Below are 18114 nucleotides of genomic sequence, written 5' to 3'. Positions count from 1 at the left end.
GAGTAAGAAAATATATTGTTTAATATTTTTGTCGAAATAAACGAGCGATGTCAAAAGCTGTTTTCGGAAGCTGCGCTTAAAGTTCGTAATTGCAACAGGCATACAAGTGTTAAAATATACATAAAATTAAATATTAAAATTAACAACGTTCGAATAAATCGTGCTTCTTTTTCTCGCTCGCGCGTATGGAACTCAATGAGTTTTGTTACATGCGATATTTATTCAGCATGCCAAAAACCGTAACAAAACTTTTATTACAAAAAGTACCTGCAATATTGAATTTTCGCATTGAAGTGCATTTCGGGCGAAAAAACGGTTCGCGAATTATTTTCAAACAAGCGAAAAAGCCGAACGGGTATTTTCTTGGGGGGAAAAAAAAGTGTGCGTAAAAAGTAAAGCGCGCTGCTTCCTCGCGAAAAATGCGCCGTGTTAAATAATGGCTGGCTGAAACTCACAATTAAAGTACAACAGTATTCCCGCGACGAAGACGAAAATGACGACCAGGAGCACCAGCAGGAGCAGCAGAATCGTTGGCCTGCACCAAGGGCTCCTGATTACCTCGGTTTGCCTGCCGTCCTTAGATCGTTTCTGATCGACTACCGCGGATTCCCCGCTAACGTTTACCACGACGCCCTTGTAGGTGTATTGAGGCCCTTTTTTGTCCGCCAAAAAACCGTGGTCGTCCTCGGGATCGGAGTAAACTCCGTAAGCCTCGAAATTATTTTTTCTATATCCGTTCATTTTCTCCGCGCCGGTCTCCTCCTGATCCTGGTGCTTTCTGACGTACGCGCCGGACGATGACGAGCCCAGCTCGCCGATTTTCAAAGTCTGATCGTACGACTTGTCTTGATATCTCGCCGACGAGGTGCCCTCGTACTTGGCCCTCTCGTAACTCTTCGAGCTCGTAAGCTCGTACTTAGACTCGTAAGTTTTACCGCCGCATTCGTACGATTGCTCGTCATACTTAGGCTCGTAGGTGGGCCTCGACTCGTAGGTTGGCTCGTAAGACTTGCTGCTTTCGTACCTGGGCAAAGTGCCGTACATCTTGCTGACCGAGTGATACTTGCTCTCATATTGTCTAGGCGGCGGCTCCTGCTGCCCGGCGCAGGTGCCCAGGTCGTAAGCGGAGTCGTGAGTTTTCACGCCCGATTCGTAGCCCTTGGAGGCGGTCGGCTCGTAGATCTTTCCCGGATGATGATGGTGGTGGTGGTCTTTCTTAGGCTCCAGTTTCAGTGTCTCTTCAGCATAGCGGGACGCGTATTCGTAATCAGTCAAGTCGCGCGAATAGCGTCTGCTGGGGTCCTGGAGTTCCGGATAAGCTCTGCTGAGCTTCTGCGCGTCGGTTCGATCGTAGGGCGCGTCCAGGTCCGACTCCTGGTAGGTGCGCTGATCCACGCGGCGATCGGCGCCATATCTTAGTCCGTCCTCCGGGTAGATCCTGTTGTCGTACCTCTCGAGATTCTCTCGATCGAAGCCGACTCCCGCTTTGCGATCATAATTACGGTATCCTCTCGGCTGATCGTGGTAGGCCGCCTCGTAGGCCGGCGCCGCCGAGGCGGACGACTGGGGGTCCTGGTAGGACTTGATTTCTTGGTACTCCAGATAGCGGGAGGACCTCCGCTCGCTACCATAGTCCATCGAGCCCTCGACCACGTTAGGCAGTTTGCTGCTCAAATTCTCACCGGTGCCGGCGGACAGCGCCTGGCAGGTCTCCGCATGCTCGACCAGATTCGGCAGCCGCGACAACGAGCTACCTGGCGTGTTCTCCGTCAGGTCGAGCTTGAGGCCGTTGCTGCTGGTTCTGCGCATTTTCGGGAATTCGCATGATCATTTCGCGAGACCGCGCTACGACCCGTGGATAGTAGTCGCCGATAATAGCGATAATCAGAGCCTCGCGCTAATTAATTAGGAGCGCATTTTTTTTTTTTTTTTGTTTTGTTAGTAACGGATTCTTCACGAGGTTAGTGGGCGATTATATTATTGCATCTGCAAGCAAAGGGAAAAGAAAAAATTGTTAGTATGGTTAGTAGAAACTTAATATCTATAATTTTATGTAACAGTAAAGATTTCGGAAATTAATTATGTTAGTAAATTAGTAAGCTATTCGGAGAATATTACGTATAGAATTTAATTTAAAAATAATTCATCTCATGCGTGATTAGTCGCCAATATACTTGTGCTAAACCATTCGATATTAATTAATCCATTTTCTCGGGGCAAAAAGTTTTAATTGCCACTCGGTGGCTTAAATCGCTTCGAAACTTTCCGCGGAAGTGAATTTAGCAGTGGCTGCAGTGGCACGCGCCTGTATTTATTAGCGGTTCATTATCGACACAAGTATATCTCTCGGCGCAATATTCGGGAGCGGAGGAGCAGGTGGAAGCAGCGATAGTCCGTAAGCGCTTCTCTAGACCGCGATTGCCCTCCGCATGCTCGGCAGCTCACGAATAGCCACTATAGCCAATGATGACGATAATACTCGATCGTGCGTGACCGAAATGCGGCTATATCGCAGTCAATGATAATGTGCCCGTCGAACACATATATCAAACGAAGTTCCCGGAAAATTCAAGTCGCGATTAAACGCAACGAATAAAGTAACGACAGCAGTCGGTGTTTCGCATTGTTATTTAATGTACGGGGGAGAAAAAAATCTTTTTGCCGTTCAATAAAAGCCGGCAAATATTCCAAATTTAAATATACGGTCGTCGCTACTTCGTTTTTTCAAAGTTAGGCTACATTCTCCGGAGAAAGCACCCTTGGTTCGAGGATTTTAACGAGGTCCACATTCAATAGAGTTCCGATTTTAATTTGTTGAATAGGCCGACACGGCGCCGTCAAATCGACGCCGGATCGATAAATCACATTATCGAGCCAAGTCTTTCGATTACAGTCATATAATACCGTCCCGCCGGTTCCCGTTCTCATTGTCAGTCGGCAGGACGTACTCGCGATTGAACGCCCACGACGGATCGATCGATAATTAATTAAATGCGATTGCGGAGTGGTACGACAAACGTTCGCGCGCGTCCCAGAAGTTTCCGCGAGAACACCGGCAAGAATACCCGTCCGTCTATCGTTTCTCGTAGTTGGGGACTTCCACGGGAAGTGTTTCGCAAATCTACCGGCTGCGACGTTTGCCTTACATTGTCATATCGCATCCGAAGCGGCTGACTCCGCCTTTAATCCTTAATGAACGAGCCGGCATTACGACGTAACTTTAATCGAATAAAGTTTCGATCGTCGTGTGACCGCCGGTTCGAAGGAATTATGAAACTTGCGAGAAACGAAAACTCCGCGGCTGAAGATATAACCGTAGCGGAGATATAATCTAACTGTACCGCGGCGCTTCGGACGTCCAAATTGTTATTTGACTTCTTTCTTGTAGTACGGCGGATATAAAAAAAAAAAAAAAGAAAAAAATAATAAAGAACAAAATTGTAATTTGCACGCTTCACCCGCGCGAGTTCGAAACGAGAGGACGATCTATGGAGTCCCCGCGACAAAGTACTTCGCAACAAACGCGAGCAATACGTCGTAATTGCAGCGCCGTTATCAGTAATTACTTCCCGATAGTTTCGAGTAAGCGATTTAACGCGGCGAAGTGAGAATATTTAAGCTTTAAACGCATAACGTTCCCCGATAGGGCATCGCTTTTCCGGCGAATGCGATCAATCGCCGATGATCCTGGCGCCGGTTACGAGCCGACGCTGCTCGTCATAAAATTTTCTCTAGCGACTAAACTGGAGTAATAAGTATGACAAGGGCTCAAAGGAGATTGCTGTTCCGCATGCAAATATGATTAGTTCCGGCGCGTAACTTCATTTGCGTATATTAAAAGCGCGGATAGCTCACTTTATGCAAACGACGATGGGATGGGCGTCGAGAATGAAGAAGGAGGAGCGGGGGAGCGGGACGAAGAGGGCTTTCGGGGAGATAAAAAGGGTGGGGAAAAAAAAAGAATGTTTCGCGAAGAATTATAAAGAGCGGGAGGAGCAGCAATGGGGAAGAATAGGGCGAGAAGCGAGAGAAAAAAAAAGAAAAAAAAAAAAAACGGGCGGCGGCGTTCCTTTCTGGATCCTGATTGCCGGTCGTTAAACGTCCCGGCCGCCTTGCACTTAGGCGTAATGTAACCTCATAGAGACAATGGTAATCGCATGTCACTTGACGTTCGCAAAATCGTGTCTATAAGCTCCTTGCGCGGAAAAAAAATAACAAAAAGAATAAAAAAAAAGAAGAAAAAACCGAGAGACATTAACTACGAGAAACGTGCCCCCGTTTGCCTCCGTAACGTCTGGCGGTTCATTTGTCAAGCGTTCGGACCTGCCAGCGTTTTGACAAGAACCGAATATGCTTGATACCGGATACACGCGGTATTTCCACCCAACGCGGCAAACCAACGGCGTCCTCCATTTATATATCTCTTTCTCTAGTATTAGCTTAAAATCCGACACGCGGTGTCATTCGGCGCCGCGTTTATTCGTCGCGACGGACGGCGTCAGAGCGACGACAGGGTTTAATAAAAATCGCGACACGCGGCCGAGGGGGGAAAGAGGAGGGTTCCGATTTGTTCTCTTTCCGTTATCAGTATCACGCAAGTGATAGGACGCTAGAGAATCTCTCTTAACGCGAACACGCTCGAAAAGATTCTCCGCCCACCTCGTTCTATCGCTCGGGCAAAATTCGGATTTGCAAAACGGGAATGCCGCGGCCGCGTTTGACTCACCCCCGCAACGAGAGTGCGGAATATCCGGGGGCATCGCTACGAGAACACGAAATTAATCCGCCTCTCGCTTTTTGCCCTCCCGCAGTCGCCATCGCCGCCGCGCTGTCGCGCGCGTTTCCTCTGGCGTTTCGCGTCGAGTGGCGACGATTATTGTCGCCGGTAAACGCGCCCTGGTTGCCGCCGGAAACAATTCGGGGCCGCGAGCCGTCCGGATTAGCAAACGCAAAGCCGCGCGAAGCGTTATTCTCTCGGTTCCCGTTTCCCGTTGCGTTCAAATTCACCCTCCCCCTCTACGTCCCGCAAATACCGGTACGCCGTATGTGCGATCGTACGTACGAAACTATTTTGCTTAATGAAGCGCCGTTAAAACTTTCCCCGATAGGAAACCCGGGGCCCCTCTCGGCTTCGTCGCCGGCTCCTTCGAACGGCCACTTCGGTGGATATTCCGAAATTGCGCGCGACATATCTCGCCGACTAATATAATTTCATCGCGGTATGCGCGGCTGTTCGACGCCAAGCAATCCACGACTACACAGAATGAAACACTTCGCATAAAACGAATCAGAACCGCCAAACACGCGAAAATGCGATGAATTCGATCCATCTGGTTATAATCAGAACGCGAGAAATTCATCTCGTGTCACCGCGTCGTCTTATTAAATCACGTGCAAACTTAATTAGAGGAAAATATCGAACACGATAATATTAAATCGTGGTTGAAGTTTCGCCGAGATACTTTTTGATATTTTGTGGAGAGGAAAGAAGAAGACGGAGAATATCGAGAAATATTTGAAAGAAACAAATTAAATTACCTTAGGGCGCTTAACTTTACTCACTTCAATTTGCTTGTGTAAACAGAGTTTCTCCGCAAGTCTCATTTCGCAGATCGTGCTTTGATAAATTTTGGATAAATTTTTCTTCGACGATAGTTTCTATTTTTTTTAATTTTTAATTGGAAATATGTTTAAATTTCTAGTAAAGTCAATTAATTCTTTGTAATTTTTATTGTGCTATCAAGTAAGTAAACGTTTTTTTTTTTTTTTTTATTTGTGGACGTTACAGTAGAAGATACATGTAATTTTTTTCTATCTTTTTTTTCTCGAAAATCTCCACAAAAAATTCTTATTTTTACAACAAACGTTTAAGAAAATAATTTTTCGACGTTTTGCTGAACGCATGTTATACGCGGCGTCGTTCGTCGACGGATGCAACCATCCGCCGGACGATCGAGAATGAAATTGCGTTTTGCAAAGTCTCAATGAAAAAATAAATAAATAAACGTGTCCGGCGTGAAAATATTTACAGCTGCGGTCACGAATATTTCACTCTCGTGTACGAGACCAAATAACATGCCTCGAACGATTTCGATGGCAATTTTTAGGCGCGTTACTAGAACCGAAATTAGATTCGTACGTACATATCGGCAATTTGCCCGTGGAAAAGCTGAATTAACTTCGGCTAAGATTTGTTTGGCCGCGAGCTGCTATCCAGCGAGATCGATAGACCCGGCAATGACGTTACAGGCAATCGTCGATTCCAGTACTCCGGCCTGGATTTTCTCCGAGCCAATAGTAACGAGAAAAAAAAAAATAATAAATAAATTTACCGCCACGTATACGACAGCACGTATTTTTTTTTTGTCTGTAAATTCTTCGTCCAATTTTTTACGCGACTTTTTTCTTCGAAACTTTGTAGAAACTCCGAAAAATGCAGGCTTCCAAATTCGCTAGCTGGTAGAAATTGTAAAAAAAAAAAAAAAAAAAAAATACCCAACCAAACGATTTAACGCACGTGATTTTTCACCGTTCGAAAACGTGCAAGCGTCGTGACAACTACGGCAACAGATATTACGTTTTCGGGGCACAAGATTTTATTCGAAAATTGTAACGCGACGGGCGCATCTGCCGGAACAGTCCATTCGGCCATTTCATAAACAATTTTTAGCGCGATATTCCGTCGCGCGAAATCTGCTCTACAACGAAAAACATTATCGGCTTTACAAAGTTTCGGCGCGCGGCAACCGGCATCGGCATCATTTTTCGGCCGTTTATTCGACCGTTTGGCACGTCATGACTGATCCCGACATTCCGCCACCCCGCAAAATCATCCGCTCTTGTCGCGAATACCACCGCCACTACCTCCCCCTCGGCCCCTCTCTTCTCTACCCACCCCCGACAACCAACTCCCGACGGTCCCGTAAAAACTCTTGAATTATTTATGTTTTTTCCGGGAGCCCACAGTTGCAGTGCGGGATGCAAATGCATCTTCTTTTTTGCCGTCCCTTTGAATGTTTAATGTCGGCCCGCAAACAGAACTCGACCCTCCTTTCTATTCACCTACTATTCTCTCTCGGTCACCATTAGTTTCCATCTCTCAGTCCTCCCCTAGTCGGTCAACGAGATATGAAGAAACGAAACTGGACAAAGGTAAATGAGGCGAAGAAGGTTGCTTTAAAAAAAGACGGTAACAATAAAATAAAAATAAAAAAATTAATAAATAAATTAACACTATAAAAATAACTAATTCTTTAAAATTATTTTTTAAATCAACTTCTATTTAATAATCAAGATGCGGCTATTAAAAACTCGTAGAAAGTCTTGAAAGTAATTACAGAAAAGAAGTATTTCTCTAATACTTAATTTAGTACTAAATTTCACTACATTCGTATATCAAACGAATGAAGATATTACATGAAAAATATTTGCAGACTATCCGATTAAAGTTATATAGATGAAAGAAAAATCGTATGTAAAATAAGTGCGTTCATCCCTTAATATTTTTTTATTAGCGTTAAAACCGACGCTGATTAGTTCTCTCTCGCTTGGTTTGCTTCACGCCAAGCAAGAGTCAACGTCGGCGATTTTGAAGTTCAATTTAATTTTAATATTTAATTAATATATCCAGGCAAAGACGGTCTTCGCGATTTTCAAGATCGAGGACGACTTGATGGAAGTACCGTCTTTGTCTGGACATACGAAATTAATATTACAATTAAATCGAAAAAGACTAACGTATAGATAGGCGCGAGGGCTGCGGGGAGTGGTGGGAGGAACGGAGCGAGAGCGAGCGCGAGCTTACGTGCCGCGCGTTAGGTATATTCCCCCACTACTTCCACTCTCGCTTTGTCCTTCTCCAGCGGTCGCGCAAGCACACACGTATCCTACGCGCTGTACAGCAAGCACGTGTGTCCGTATCGAAATTAATACGTATTCGCGTTAAACAAAAACCTCGCGATACTATTTTCTCCTTTCTGTTCTTTGTGCGAGGAGAGCACGTGCGATTACGTTTCCTTTCTTTAAAGTAAGTGATATCCTTACGCGTGTTGCGTAGACTCGCGAAGTTTTAACTAATTATCTGGGCTTTTTATTTGCAGGGATCAGTGCGAGGACGAATCTGAGAGGAAGCTAGTCACCCTGACGGGAGGTCTGAGAGGAGGAGGAGGCCCAGGAAGGGTATCCTGCACCGGCGGAGCAACCCAGAAGGCAAGTATCAATTTCTCTTCGTAAATTAATGATTTAGATTTTTTATAATATTTTTTTATTATTTTATTTAATTAGATAAAATATCTACAATGTAATTTTGTAATTTTTATGTTACAGATCAAGAGAAACTCCGCTGCTTCGCATCGTTGAGTGAAAAAAAGTGCCGCACGCCGATAACAGTAATTTTACGAACAGCAGCCGGTTCGTCGGTCGTTCGGGGCTGCCGATAGTTACCGGGCGTTTTTTTACGATTCTTTTTTACTCGGGAGTGTCGAAAAATTTGTTAAGTAATTTTCGCGATTGTAGCTTCACCCGGACGCGTTCGCGAGTTACTTGTGCGTGGAAGGATGGCTCGTCACGTCCCATCTGAGAGGAGGAGCAGGCCTCGGATAGGCATCCTGCATCGGCGGAGCAACTCTTAGGTGAGCATAAATTTCTTTCATAAAATCTTTATTAAATAAAGACTTTAATTTTTTTTTTTATTAATTTTTGAAAATAATATACATGTCTACAATGATATATTTCTCTTTATGTTACAGCCAACAGCAGAACTCAACAACTCCGCCGCCATGCAGATTGGTAAGTCGCATTATTTTTTTTTCGTCGCTTGTAATTGCGGTCTGTTAAAAAATAGCGACGCGTAGCGCATGGTTTCTTCTAGTATAAATATAAAAAGCAACGTAGAAAAAAGAAAGAGTAGGTTAAAGGCGTCAAGAGAGGGTTAGGCGAGAGAGCAAGCACAGGTGAAATCGATTTTAACCGGCTGGTGCGCCGACCTATCGTGCGAGTCTCGAAAGTTACGTATTAGGTGCTTCAGCCGTAATGGGCGCAATCAAACGTTAGGATTACCAGGCGGGGAGAGGTGGCGGAACGGTTGAAAGGGTTGCCTTTGCAGTCTCAGGTGCATAAACGAGCTTCCAGCTGCGTAAGAACGGCGCACCTGCGAAGGTACTAACGTGTAATCGTACGAGAACTGTATAACGTAACGCATGGTTCAAGTATTGTTTAACAGAAAAAAAAAAAAAAATTGTAACGGCAAATTCAAGAGAATCAATTTTCTCAAAAATTATAAGACCCAATATCTTTACACGTCAGCTTAAAGAGAACAGCTTGGTAACCGAATTACAGAGCTACAATTTCATTAAGGCTATATTACGGGACTTTCATTTCCACAAATTAATTAGCGATTATCAGATTACATTTAATCGTTTCTAATTAAGGCGGGATTAAAATATTTCAATGTTTTTCTCGTAAAATCAATTGCTTAAGCTTGTGGTTTAATTGCGCGTCACCGCCTTTTCTCGACACGAGCATCGGCATGCCGCGCCGCTCACGGATCTAATTTTCAAAAACCATTCGGTATAGCTCGCCCACGTCTTATTGTCACGGTACAAAGCCGACAAAAGGTCTTGCACGATATCAGCGTTATTTTCATGAGAAAAGTTTGCAAAACTTTATTTTCATAAAATAGTTACGACACGCCGTGTACGTTTCCACTGAGAATTTTCACGTTTCACAAAGACGCTCCTGCGAGAGTAATCGTGTCAAAATTGTTTCAAGATTGCGCCTGTGCTACTCATAAATGTTAACGCGACTGCGCTGAGGAACACTAAGATCCGCCGTCTTATTCTTATCGCGGTAACACCGTCGGTTGTACACGAGCCGCTTGCAGCGAGTAGAAAAACCCCTTGATAGTCAGCTGTGTAATCGAGAACGCATATAACGTATGTCGCGGACGAAGTGTACGCGTTCTCTAGCAATTCCGCTATAAATTCTCGTTAAAATTTGTCTTAACGAATATCCGGTTACCTCCAGTTTTCTTCCATATTAAGCGTTCGCGAGCAGAGCGAGTATTGAATTATATTCCAGTTTTCGTCAAAGTCGTCCGCGCAGCTTGTTTACTTTGTAAAATCTAATTCCCAGCTAAATCGTCTAATTCGCCATGTTAAACGACTCCGCGGCGGCATAGTTGACGTAGAAATGGCTCCTATTTTTCTCAACTTCCCTCGAAGTCCACGGTACTTCTCGCGCATACATGCTCCGCAAGATACACCCCGTACACATACTACGTAAAGCAGCTCTAAATGAAGCAGGTTGCGCGCATTGTGTACGTGGCTGTTAGGCTACCCTCGGTATGGCCCTTCTGCGTCCAGCAGGAGTCCACAGTACACCCTCGAGAGCACTTTGGTGCTCGTGCAACGTCTCGGCCGGAAAGGACTTTCACGATCCCACCCCTCCCTCCCCGTCTGCCTATTTTTCTCCGTTCTCTTCGCGCCCGGCACGCCGCGCTCGCTTCTTTACTTTTTTTTTTTCCTCCGTGCCGTTAAATAAATACTTAAATAAAAAGAAGAAAAGCACCGGGGCCCTTCCGTGTCTTCCTCCCCGGCGCGGAGGACCGTTTCGTTGGAAAGCATATTATTATCCCTCCCCTTTCGGCCCTCAACCCGCGTCGCTTATCATTTACGTAACATCTGACTTATGGAGCTCCTTCTGCCACTAAAAGGTTTACCTCATCTGCCGTTGTTGAGGATACAATGAGGGCGACTAGGTATAAATATTTCCTCCGTTACACAGAAAAAAAAAAAAAGAAAAAAAAGTATAATACTTTTAAGTGCGAACAAAAAAGTAAGAAAAGAAAATTAGAAAAATTAATATCGTCCAGATATGCAGATAAATTTATATCTCGATATTGAGTCCAAACACATCCTAGATTCTTAATAACACTAATTCCGTGCTGGAAGAGAAATCTCCTTCGTGTTGCAATTAAGTGCGATTTAGACGACTAAAAGCTGTTCGGAGAACGTCGATTTTTCTCTCGCGCTTCCTTCTTTTTTTTTTTCTTTTTTTTTTTTTTTCGTTCTACCAGCCGGCGAATGTTGTTTCTCCACCAACTTCCTTTCGCCCTTCGTAATTCGGTTTTCCACGGACCAGTTAATAAAGATCGAACATCAACAGTGCAGAGCAAACACAATTACCCCACGGATCTTCGAAAGCGATCACGAGATTTTTCAAGTCGCATGCGAAACCCTTTTCTCGATCTATTTTAAACAAGATATGATAAATACAAAATACGTACTTTCGATAATAGCTTTAAATTTAAAATGTTTTCTACAATTGTTTCGAGAGAAAGCATAAAAAATATATGTATATATTATTCTTAATTGGCAAAGTATTCAAATCGGGGGAAATTATGATCTGTTTTAACCATGCAATCGGTCACAATCAAAAGCATTCATACATGTATTAAATTATTATATTAAATTATGCATTATCCAACAGATAAAGCACGTTCAGATATAATTCCCGAATTCTATTAATAATTTCAAATGACATGACTAATAGCACTCTTCGCTACAATTTCCTGCGAAATGACGTTATTTCGGATTAACTTGACGGCATCGTTAATCGAGATTCCATCAGCCGCGCTGCCGCAATATAAACATCCGGTTAATCGCGCATAACATTATCGCAGGGAAAAAATACAGTCCGAGGAGGGTGCGCTTAAGCCGAGAGAGCTTCATCATCGAGTTCCGAGAGAAGAGTTTCGCACATAATACGAATTTATCGATCATCGCCTTTCAGTCTGAAAGTTCGTTTCCGACGAAAAGAGAAATAAAAGAAAAGATAAAGAGAAAGAGAGAGAGAGAACGAAAAAAACAGAAAGGCGAACTGAATTACGAAATTTCAGAACGACTGAAGGATCTTGCGTAAGCAGGGCGACGGAAGGGAAGCGGGATCGGTTTACGCCAAACCCGCGCGGAAAAAAGACTGCAAAGATAGCGGGAGATAAGGAAAAAAAGAAAAAGCGCGACTATTCAGTACGACGCATTCAGACAACTCCATTCGCGGGATTTTTTCTTTTACGCACACTTACGCGGCACGGCTTCTCATCTTGCTTCATTCCCTTTCGCCCTCGCCCCTCTCTTTTTCTTCTCTTTCCGCGGAAATGCTAAATTATGAAAATAATGAAAACGACTCGCAACTCTTAAACGCTACTTTTCCGTCTAAAGCGAGCTGTCGCATTTGTTTCATAAAAAAAAAAAGAGAGAAAAAAAATACGTCGGTTAAATAAACGTGATAAATAAGCGACGACGTCGAATGCGGGATTTGACAAGCGGGGGTAGCCGGCGGTACGGATTTTGTCCATAAAGAACCCTGTCAAATATCACGCGAAAGCGTAAACCTAACAACAATCGGGAATGCGCCAGTATTTTCCGTGACAGGTTCATTTCGCGTTGAAGAAGAGGGAGAATTAAACGGTCCCGGGCTCATTTGAAGAAAGGACGTGGATAAAGCGAATCGGGAGGGGAGGGGGAGGTAAAAAAGAGAGATCGCGCGATAAAACGATAGGGCGTCACCGGTCGAGTTTACGACGAGATGGGGCGGCGGGTGGAGGCTTGAAAAAAAAAAAAAAGCGGACGAGATAAAAGTACTAGCGGCAAACGCGACCGAAAAAAAAGCTCTCTCTTCCGCCGCCGCGATCCATCCCCGCATAATTAATCAGTTTCGTGGGGCAGTAATTACGGCGTGTTTCCGCGCGATCGCCCGGATGGTTTCCGCGGGAGAAAGAAGCGGTGAGAAAGAGAGCGCGGGGGAGAGGGAGAGCGTGAAGAAAGGAAAAAGATAGAACAGCCCATGGAGTAGCGCGCTTCGAGGAAAAGATAGGGAGGAGAGGGCGGGAGGTGGCGAAAGGGTGGAGGATGCTGGGATGCAGTTTTTTCAATTCGCCGCAAACAACGTGCCGTCGATAAAATCTGCATTATTCCGCGCGCCGCGCCGCGTCGGTTCGTTAGTATTATGTATATACACTGTTAGGCGAGATTATGCTCCCGGGTAGAAGGAACGGTAGATTTACTGGACTTATTTAGAAGTGATTATGTGGACCGGAAGGGAAAGGGAGAGAAAGAAGGGACGGAGGAGGTGAGAGCAGGCGCATCTGGTTTCTCATCTCTGTTAATAAACAACCGCTATTAGCATTATGCCCGGGGAATTCCGAAACTTTTCCGTCGCCACCGCCCTTCCCCGCTCACGAAAGAGTTTTACGCGAAGTTAACATTCGAAATTTTCAGCCCGCGGTATCCTTGCAGCGTATTTTATTAGTCCAAAGTGCCGGGATGGAAGATTATTAAATGTGCGAGTAGGTTAAAAGTGATTAAAAAAAATTAAAAGATTAAAAAAAAAAAAAAAAGAAATACCCGAGTCCCCATTTTCATTCTCTTCGAATCTGCGTACGATACGCGACGCGTGTGTACATTTTATTACGTTGATTATTACGTTGAAATCATTGCGAGCCGACGTAGAAAGTTAATGATTTAATTAGAAATATAATAACTATCCGTATAAACTCTAATAACACAATATTGCCGCGTTTGCCGCAGTTTATAAACGATTATTGTTACGTACTCAATGCTGGAGTTCCCGTTTGGAGATCGATTCTGCATACATTAAACGGGTAGAATCAGCAAGTAAAAGCGACGACATTATCTCCGTGATATACATAAATTACGCGCGCGTAATTAATCTGGCTGATAAACGCATCTACGAGAGCGAGCGATATTTTCTTCGGGACTTTGACTTCGAACGTAGACTTCGGAACTGCGTCCGTTTGCTCGTTCAATCTTCTCCTTTTTCTTTTTTGTTCTCTTTTTTTTTCTCTCTCTCTCCCTCTCGCGAATGCATATACATGTCTCGGGGTTTTATTGAAAGCAGCCGATCGCACGGCTCAGTCCGCCGGCGTTGTAAAATTCTTCTCCCTCGCATTAAAATCGTAAAACCGGACGTGCGTCGAGATTGCGGCGCCAAGCGCCATAAAGCGTTACCGACGTCTCTGAATTACGACTGCCCGGTCTCGCCGGACGCCAATCCAACAGATTCCCTTTCGGCTTGATCCGGCGATTCCTACCACTTTGAAATTCGTCTGAATTTCTCATAAACGGCGGTACGACCTTTCTCACGCCACGCTCCCGCGGGGGGAGTGATATTATTTTATTATAATACGCGCGGAAGCGCAAAAACGCGGTTGAAAATTAATTTGCGCTTGAAACGATTCGCAGTGAATAATCTCTAATTTATACTTTCACAAGAATGAAAAGAAATTTTTGCAATAATATATCGTTTCGCAAGTGAGACGTGCCAGGGTATATCACGGACGTACGAACGACTGACTCTGTACCGACTGTATCTACTTGCGCTGGAAATTACTTTCTCGAATCGTCGCGCTGTTACAGCCTCAATATCGCGCCAGTATGGATTACAAGCGCGTTCAAGTATCAGGCCGCAGCTCTCACACACGCGGGAGTGCGTCGAGGCCGTCGCGAAGACGTTCTTTTGCAACATTTCATTGCAACATTGCAACAGTTCGCACGAGTGCGTAAAAGTGACAGCGGCGTATTTGCAAGCCGTGGCGATTTAAATAATTAATCGAATTAAAGCCCCGGACCCCGGGTTCGGTGCCGGTTGCAGACCGTGCCGCGCGCGCTGGATCCCTTCCTCGCCCCCTGTCCTCTCCTCGGTCGCGCTTGAAAACTTGATAATTTAATTTCGCGCGGCAAAGGAAGTTAATCCCGCCATGACGACGGAGGTGACACGGCGGCACGAAAAAGAGGAGTGGCGAGGGAAAAGGAACGAAAGAGTTGAGAGCGCGTCCACTTCCGGCGCAGTCCGGCCCTTTCCGGAAGGAACACTTTTTAATGTTCGCTTCGCCGTCGCGGTTACTAAGAGCTACGTTTAATTTGTTTCACGCAAATATAAAAAAAAGGGGGAGGGGAAGTAATAAAAAAATATGAAAGATAGATTCAATCGAACTTATTTCGAATTTTACATTTTTAATCGGTCAAGCGTGTTGAATAATGTATACACCTGCTCGTCGCAGACACCACAGAAATTTGCGGTTAATCACTCGGCTTTGTTCAAACGCGATCGATGGTTTTAATCGCGGATCCGCGCCGTCTTAACAAGACGGATAATCCCGGCGGCGATGTCGCGCCGGAATCATCACGCCGGATGAATCGAGCGCGTTTTCATCTCGGAGAGGACACCGAAGTCCGGGCTCTTCGGGCATCGACGATCATCGATAATGCAATGAGGAAGGCAGGCAGGCAGCTGTCACTCGCACGCGTCCCTCGTGCAACATCGAGCCGGCGGTTTCAACCCCATTGAGGCGCACGGAAAGTAATTAACCCCGTGTTCGCCGGTTTTCCTCCCCCCCCCCTCCTCCCTCTCACGCTTTGCTTCCAGTCGTTCGCCTCCCTGGTCCGAGGTCAAAGCGCGGAATCCCTTTTCATCTCGCGGATCATCTAATTGACGCGCGTCTATACATCAATTGTCAAAATGGAGCTGGATCATTCGCGCGACACTTTGATTTCCATCAAAGGAGTCATATTATTCTCGCCTGCTTTGATACTAGCAAATCTGCTTTCAATTCACCGCGCATTGTCGCGTCTAAAGACTCGAGCACGCAATCGCCTCGCGTACTGCGGAATTAATCGTCTTTTGTGAAATTAGCGCGTGTAATATTCGGCAATTTACGCCATCGTGGCTGCGCGAATAAATCAGAAGTGACGGAACAGACTTTGGTAAAAATTGTTGGCAGTATTGTACACGTGTACTGGTTAAAAAGAGATCTTTTTTTTCTTTTTATTGTTTTGCCAGACAATCGGTCCTCGCGAAACATTACAAATTTCCAATAGTCTTCCAATTTATCGGTCTTCACCCACCCCCTTTCCCCCCAGTACTCACCGGATGCATGTATTTCTGTTATTCAAAGCCCGGTTTAATCATACATCCGAAAATAGCTCGGAGAATACCGATTGCCAAACGTATTAAGACCGAACGTCTACCTGTCCGAGAAACAAATAACTGCACTCTGGTAAAAATATAAAAAAAAAATAAAAATAAAAAAAATAAAAAATTAAAACGCTCCGAGATTCATCTCGATAAAGACCGAAGCGAGGTCGAAGAGCAGGGAGACAGCACGGGGTGAAAATAATGGTAATCAAACCGACTGCCGGTGTCGTCCAGAATTTTGTTCCATGCAACGCTCGTTAAGAGAAGCAGGAAGAATGGAAGTAGGAAAAGAGAAAAAAAAAAAAAAAAAAATGGGGGAAAACCCCCGCGCGACCGAGCGAACGCGGGCGAACGAAACGGGGGCACGTGGATCCGATAACCACCCGATACCGGAGGACTTGCAAATCCGAAATGGACGAGTGCGGACGCGCGGCCATGGGAGGGAAAGCACGCGTCCTCTGGGTTAAACCTCGTTTCCGATTGTTCCCGGGCTGTTTCTGGTCCGGCGAAACACGGTCGCACAAAAGTCACGTTTCCCCGATCCGCGTCGGGCCGCATTTTCATTTGCATTTATACCGAAACGGCGGCGCGGGCGCGACGGAATTGAATCCGCCGTGAAGTCGCAAACCCTGCACGCCGGGATGCGTATCAAGCGCCAAATAGTGAACCGTGGAGGGCATATTATTGCAGCCCGCGCGCGCGGGGTTTGCCAATGGAAATTAGGGACTTGGCACTACCGTTTACGAGCTTGCACGAGAAACCTTCGTGGAACGCGCTTTAAATGTCTGAAGATAAGGTCTAAAATGCCCGGGACCGCAATATGCGCGTTGATTACGGCGTAATAAACGAGGGTGCATAACCGCGCGCAGTACGAAGCACCGCGAAATAAAGCGCTGCGAGACATAAAAGCAATGCTAACGTTGTTCAAAAGAGCACGGACATTGTTAGCATCCCTTGAGAAAGGAAAGATCGCATGCCACACGTTATTTACCGTGCCGAAAATCAATTTGCACACCGTTGTGTGCCGCGGGCGGCGGCCCTTAAATTCACTTTTAACACGGCCCGCCGTTGCTTCCCACCGGAAGAGATCGGCAATACGTTTTTGGATAACATTATGCTCGTTAGGTGGTATACAGGGTGTCTCAGCCCATGTGTAAAATCCTATACAGATAGGTAGGTCTTTCCGAGATAAATAAAAAAGTTACTTAACATTTTGTAAAATTCTCAATTGTTATTGAGAAAAAAATTAATTTGTCTAGCGCAAGAGCGACAAGGAAGCTGCGGGCGAGTGAGCGCGATAGGCGACGGCGCCAATCGCCTGTCGCGCTCACTCACCTATAGCTTCCTTGTCCTCTTGCGCTAGACATTTCGAAAGACTTGCGCTAGACAATTCGGTATATAATTTTTTAAAAATACGTTTAGTCGCGTAGAAGTGAGTAAGAGAGAGAGAAGGAAAGAGAGAGATTAAAAGATCGCGGGGTAGACGGCGCGGGCAGTCGACAGCCATTTTCCTTTCCTTCCGGTTCCGGTGCTCGAGCAGCTCGCACGCACGCAGGAAACGCTCCGTTCATATTCGCAAAAGTACGCGCTATCGGTGGACGGAGACTTGTAATCCGACGTGAGATACATTCTTTCATCAATCTTTCGTACGCGGAGACCATCCCCGATCGCTTCTTTTATCTTAAAAGTAAGTTATACTCTCATTTACGGGTACGTAATATTCGCGTCTCTTTATCGTTCGTAAATATACAGTCGAAGCTCAGTTAAGAATCGTGGCGTAATCATACATTCGTCTGCAAAAGACGTAATATCTACTCTCAAAATATCGGTCCTTTAATTCGGGACTGTTTATCCTGAAAAGAAGCGTAATCAAAGCTTGCTACTCCCTCGTGCCGTTCGTAAGCGATCTAATAAATGTTTCACAAGACGTTCGATTCGTTATCATTACTTTATATCGACGTACCGTAATTTTCAACACCCCGCGTTACAAATAATGATGAATTATAATCCCCCCCTTTCCCGTCGCCGGTGCGACAGCGCGAGCTGGCACTCCTGTAGACACAGTGCTTGAGTACCGCGGATCTTCTCGCCTCGCGTAAAACAAACACGGAAACCACGGAA

The 18114-nt window shown here is 45.3% G+C and overlaps 1 protein-coding gene across 10 annotated transcripts in view; it reads right to left on the bottom strand.

The window, feature by feature from the left end:
• LOC139112706 (agrin) overlaps window positions 1–18114 on the bottom strand; it is a 382197-nt gene that overhangs the window by 242925 nt on the left and 121158 nt on the right. For 7 of the 10 annotated variants that reach the window (XM_070673825.1, XM_070673796.1, XM_070673847.1 and 4 more), the window contains one exon: window positions 456–1986. The exons of the other annotated variants lie outside the window; for them this stretch is intronic. In XM_070673825.1, coding sequence (XP_070529926.1) covers window positions 456–1809 — 1354 coding nt within the window. In that variant the 5' untranslated portion in view covers window positions 1810–1986. The remainder of the gene's footprint in view (window positions 1–455; window positions 1987–18114) is intronic. 10 annotated transcript variants of the gene reach the window in all.

Source organism: Cardiocondyla obscurior, linkage group LG01 (assembly GCF_019399895.1).
Source record: "Cardiocondyla obscurior isolate alpha-2009 linkage group LG01, Cobs3.1, whole genome shotgun sequence".
Lineage (NCBI taxonomy): Eukaryota > Metazoa > Arthropoda > Insecta > Hymenoptera > Formicidae > Cardiocondyla > Cardiocondyla obscurior.
The sequence above is the reverse complement of the archived record's forward strand: the minus strand, read 5'-3'. Positions and strand labels throughout refer to the sequence as shown.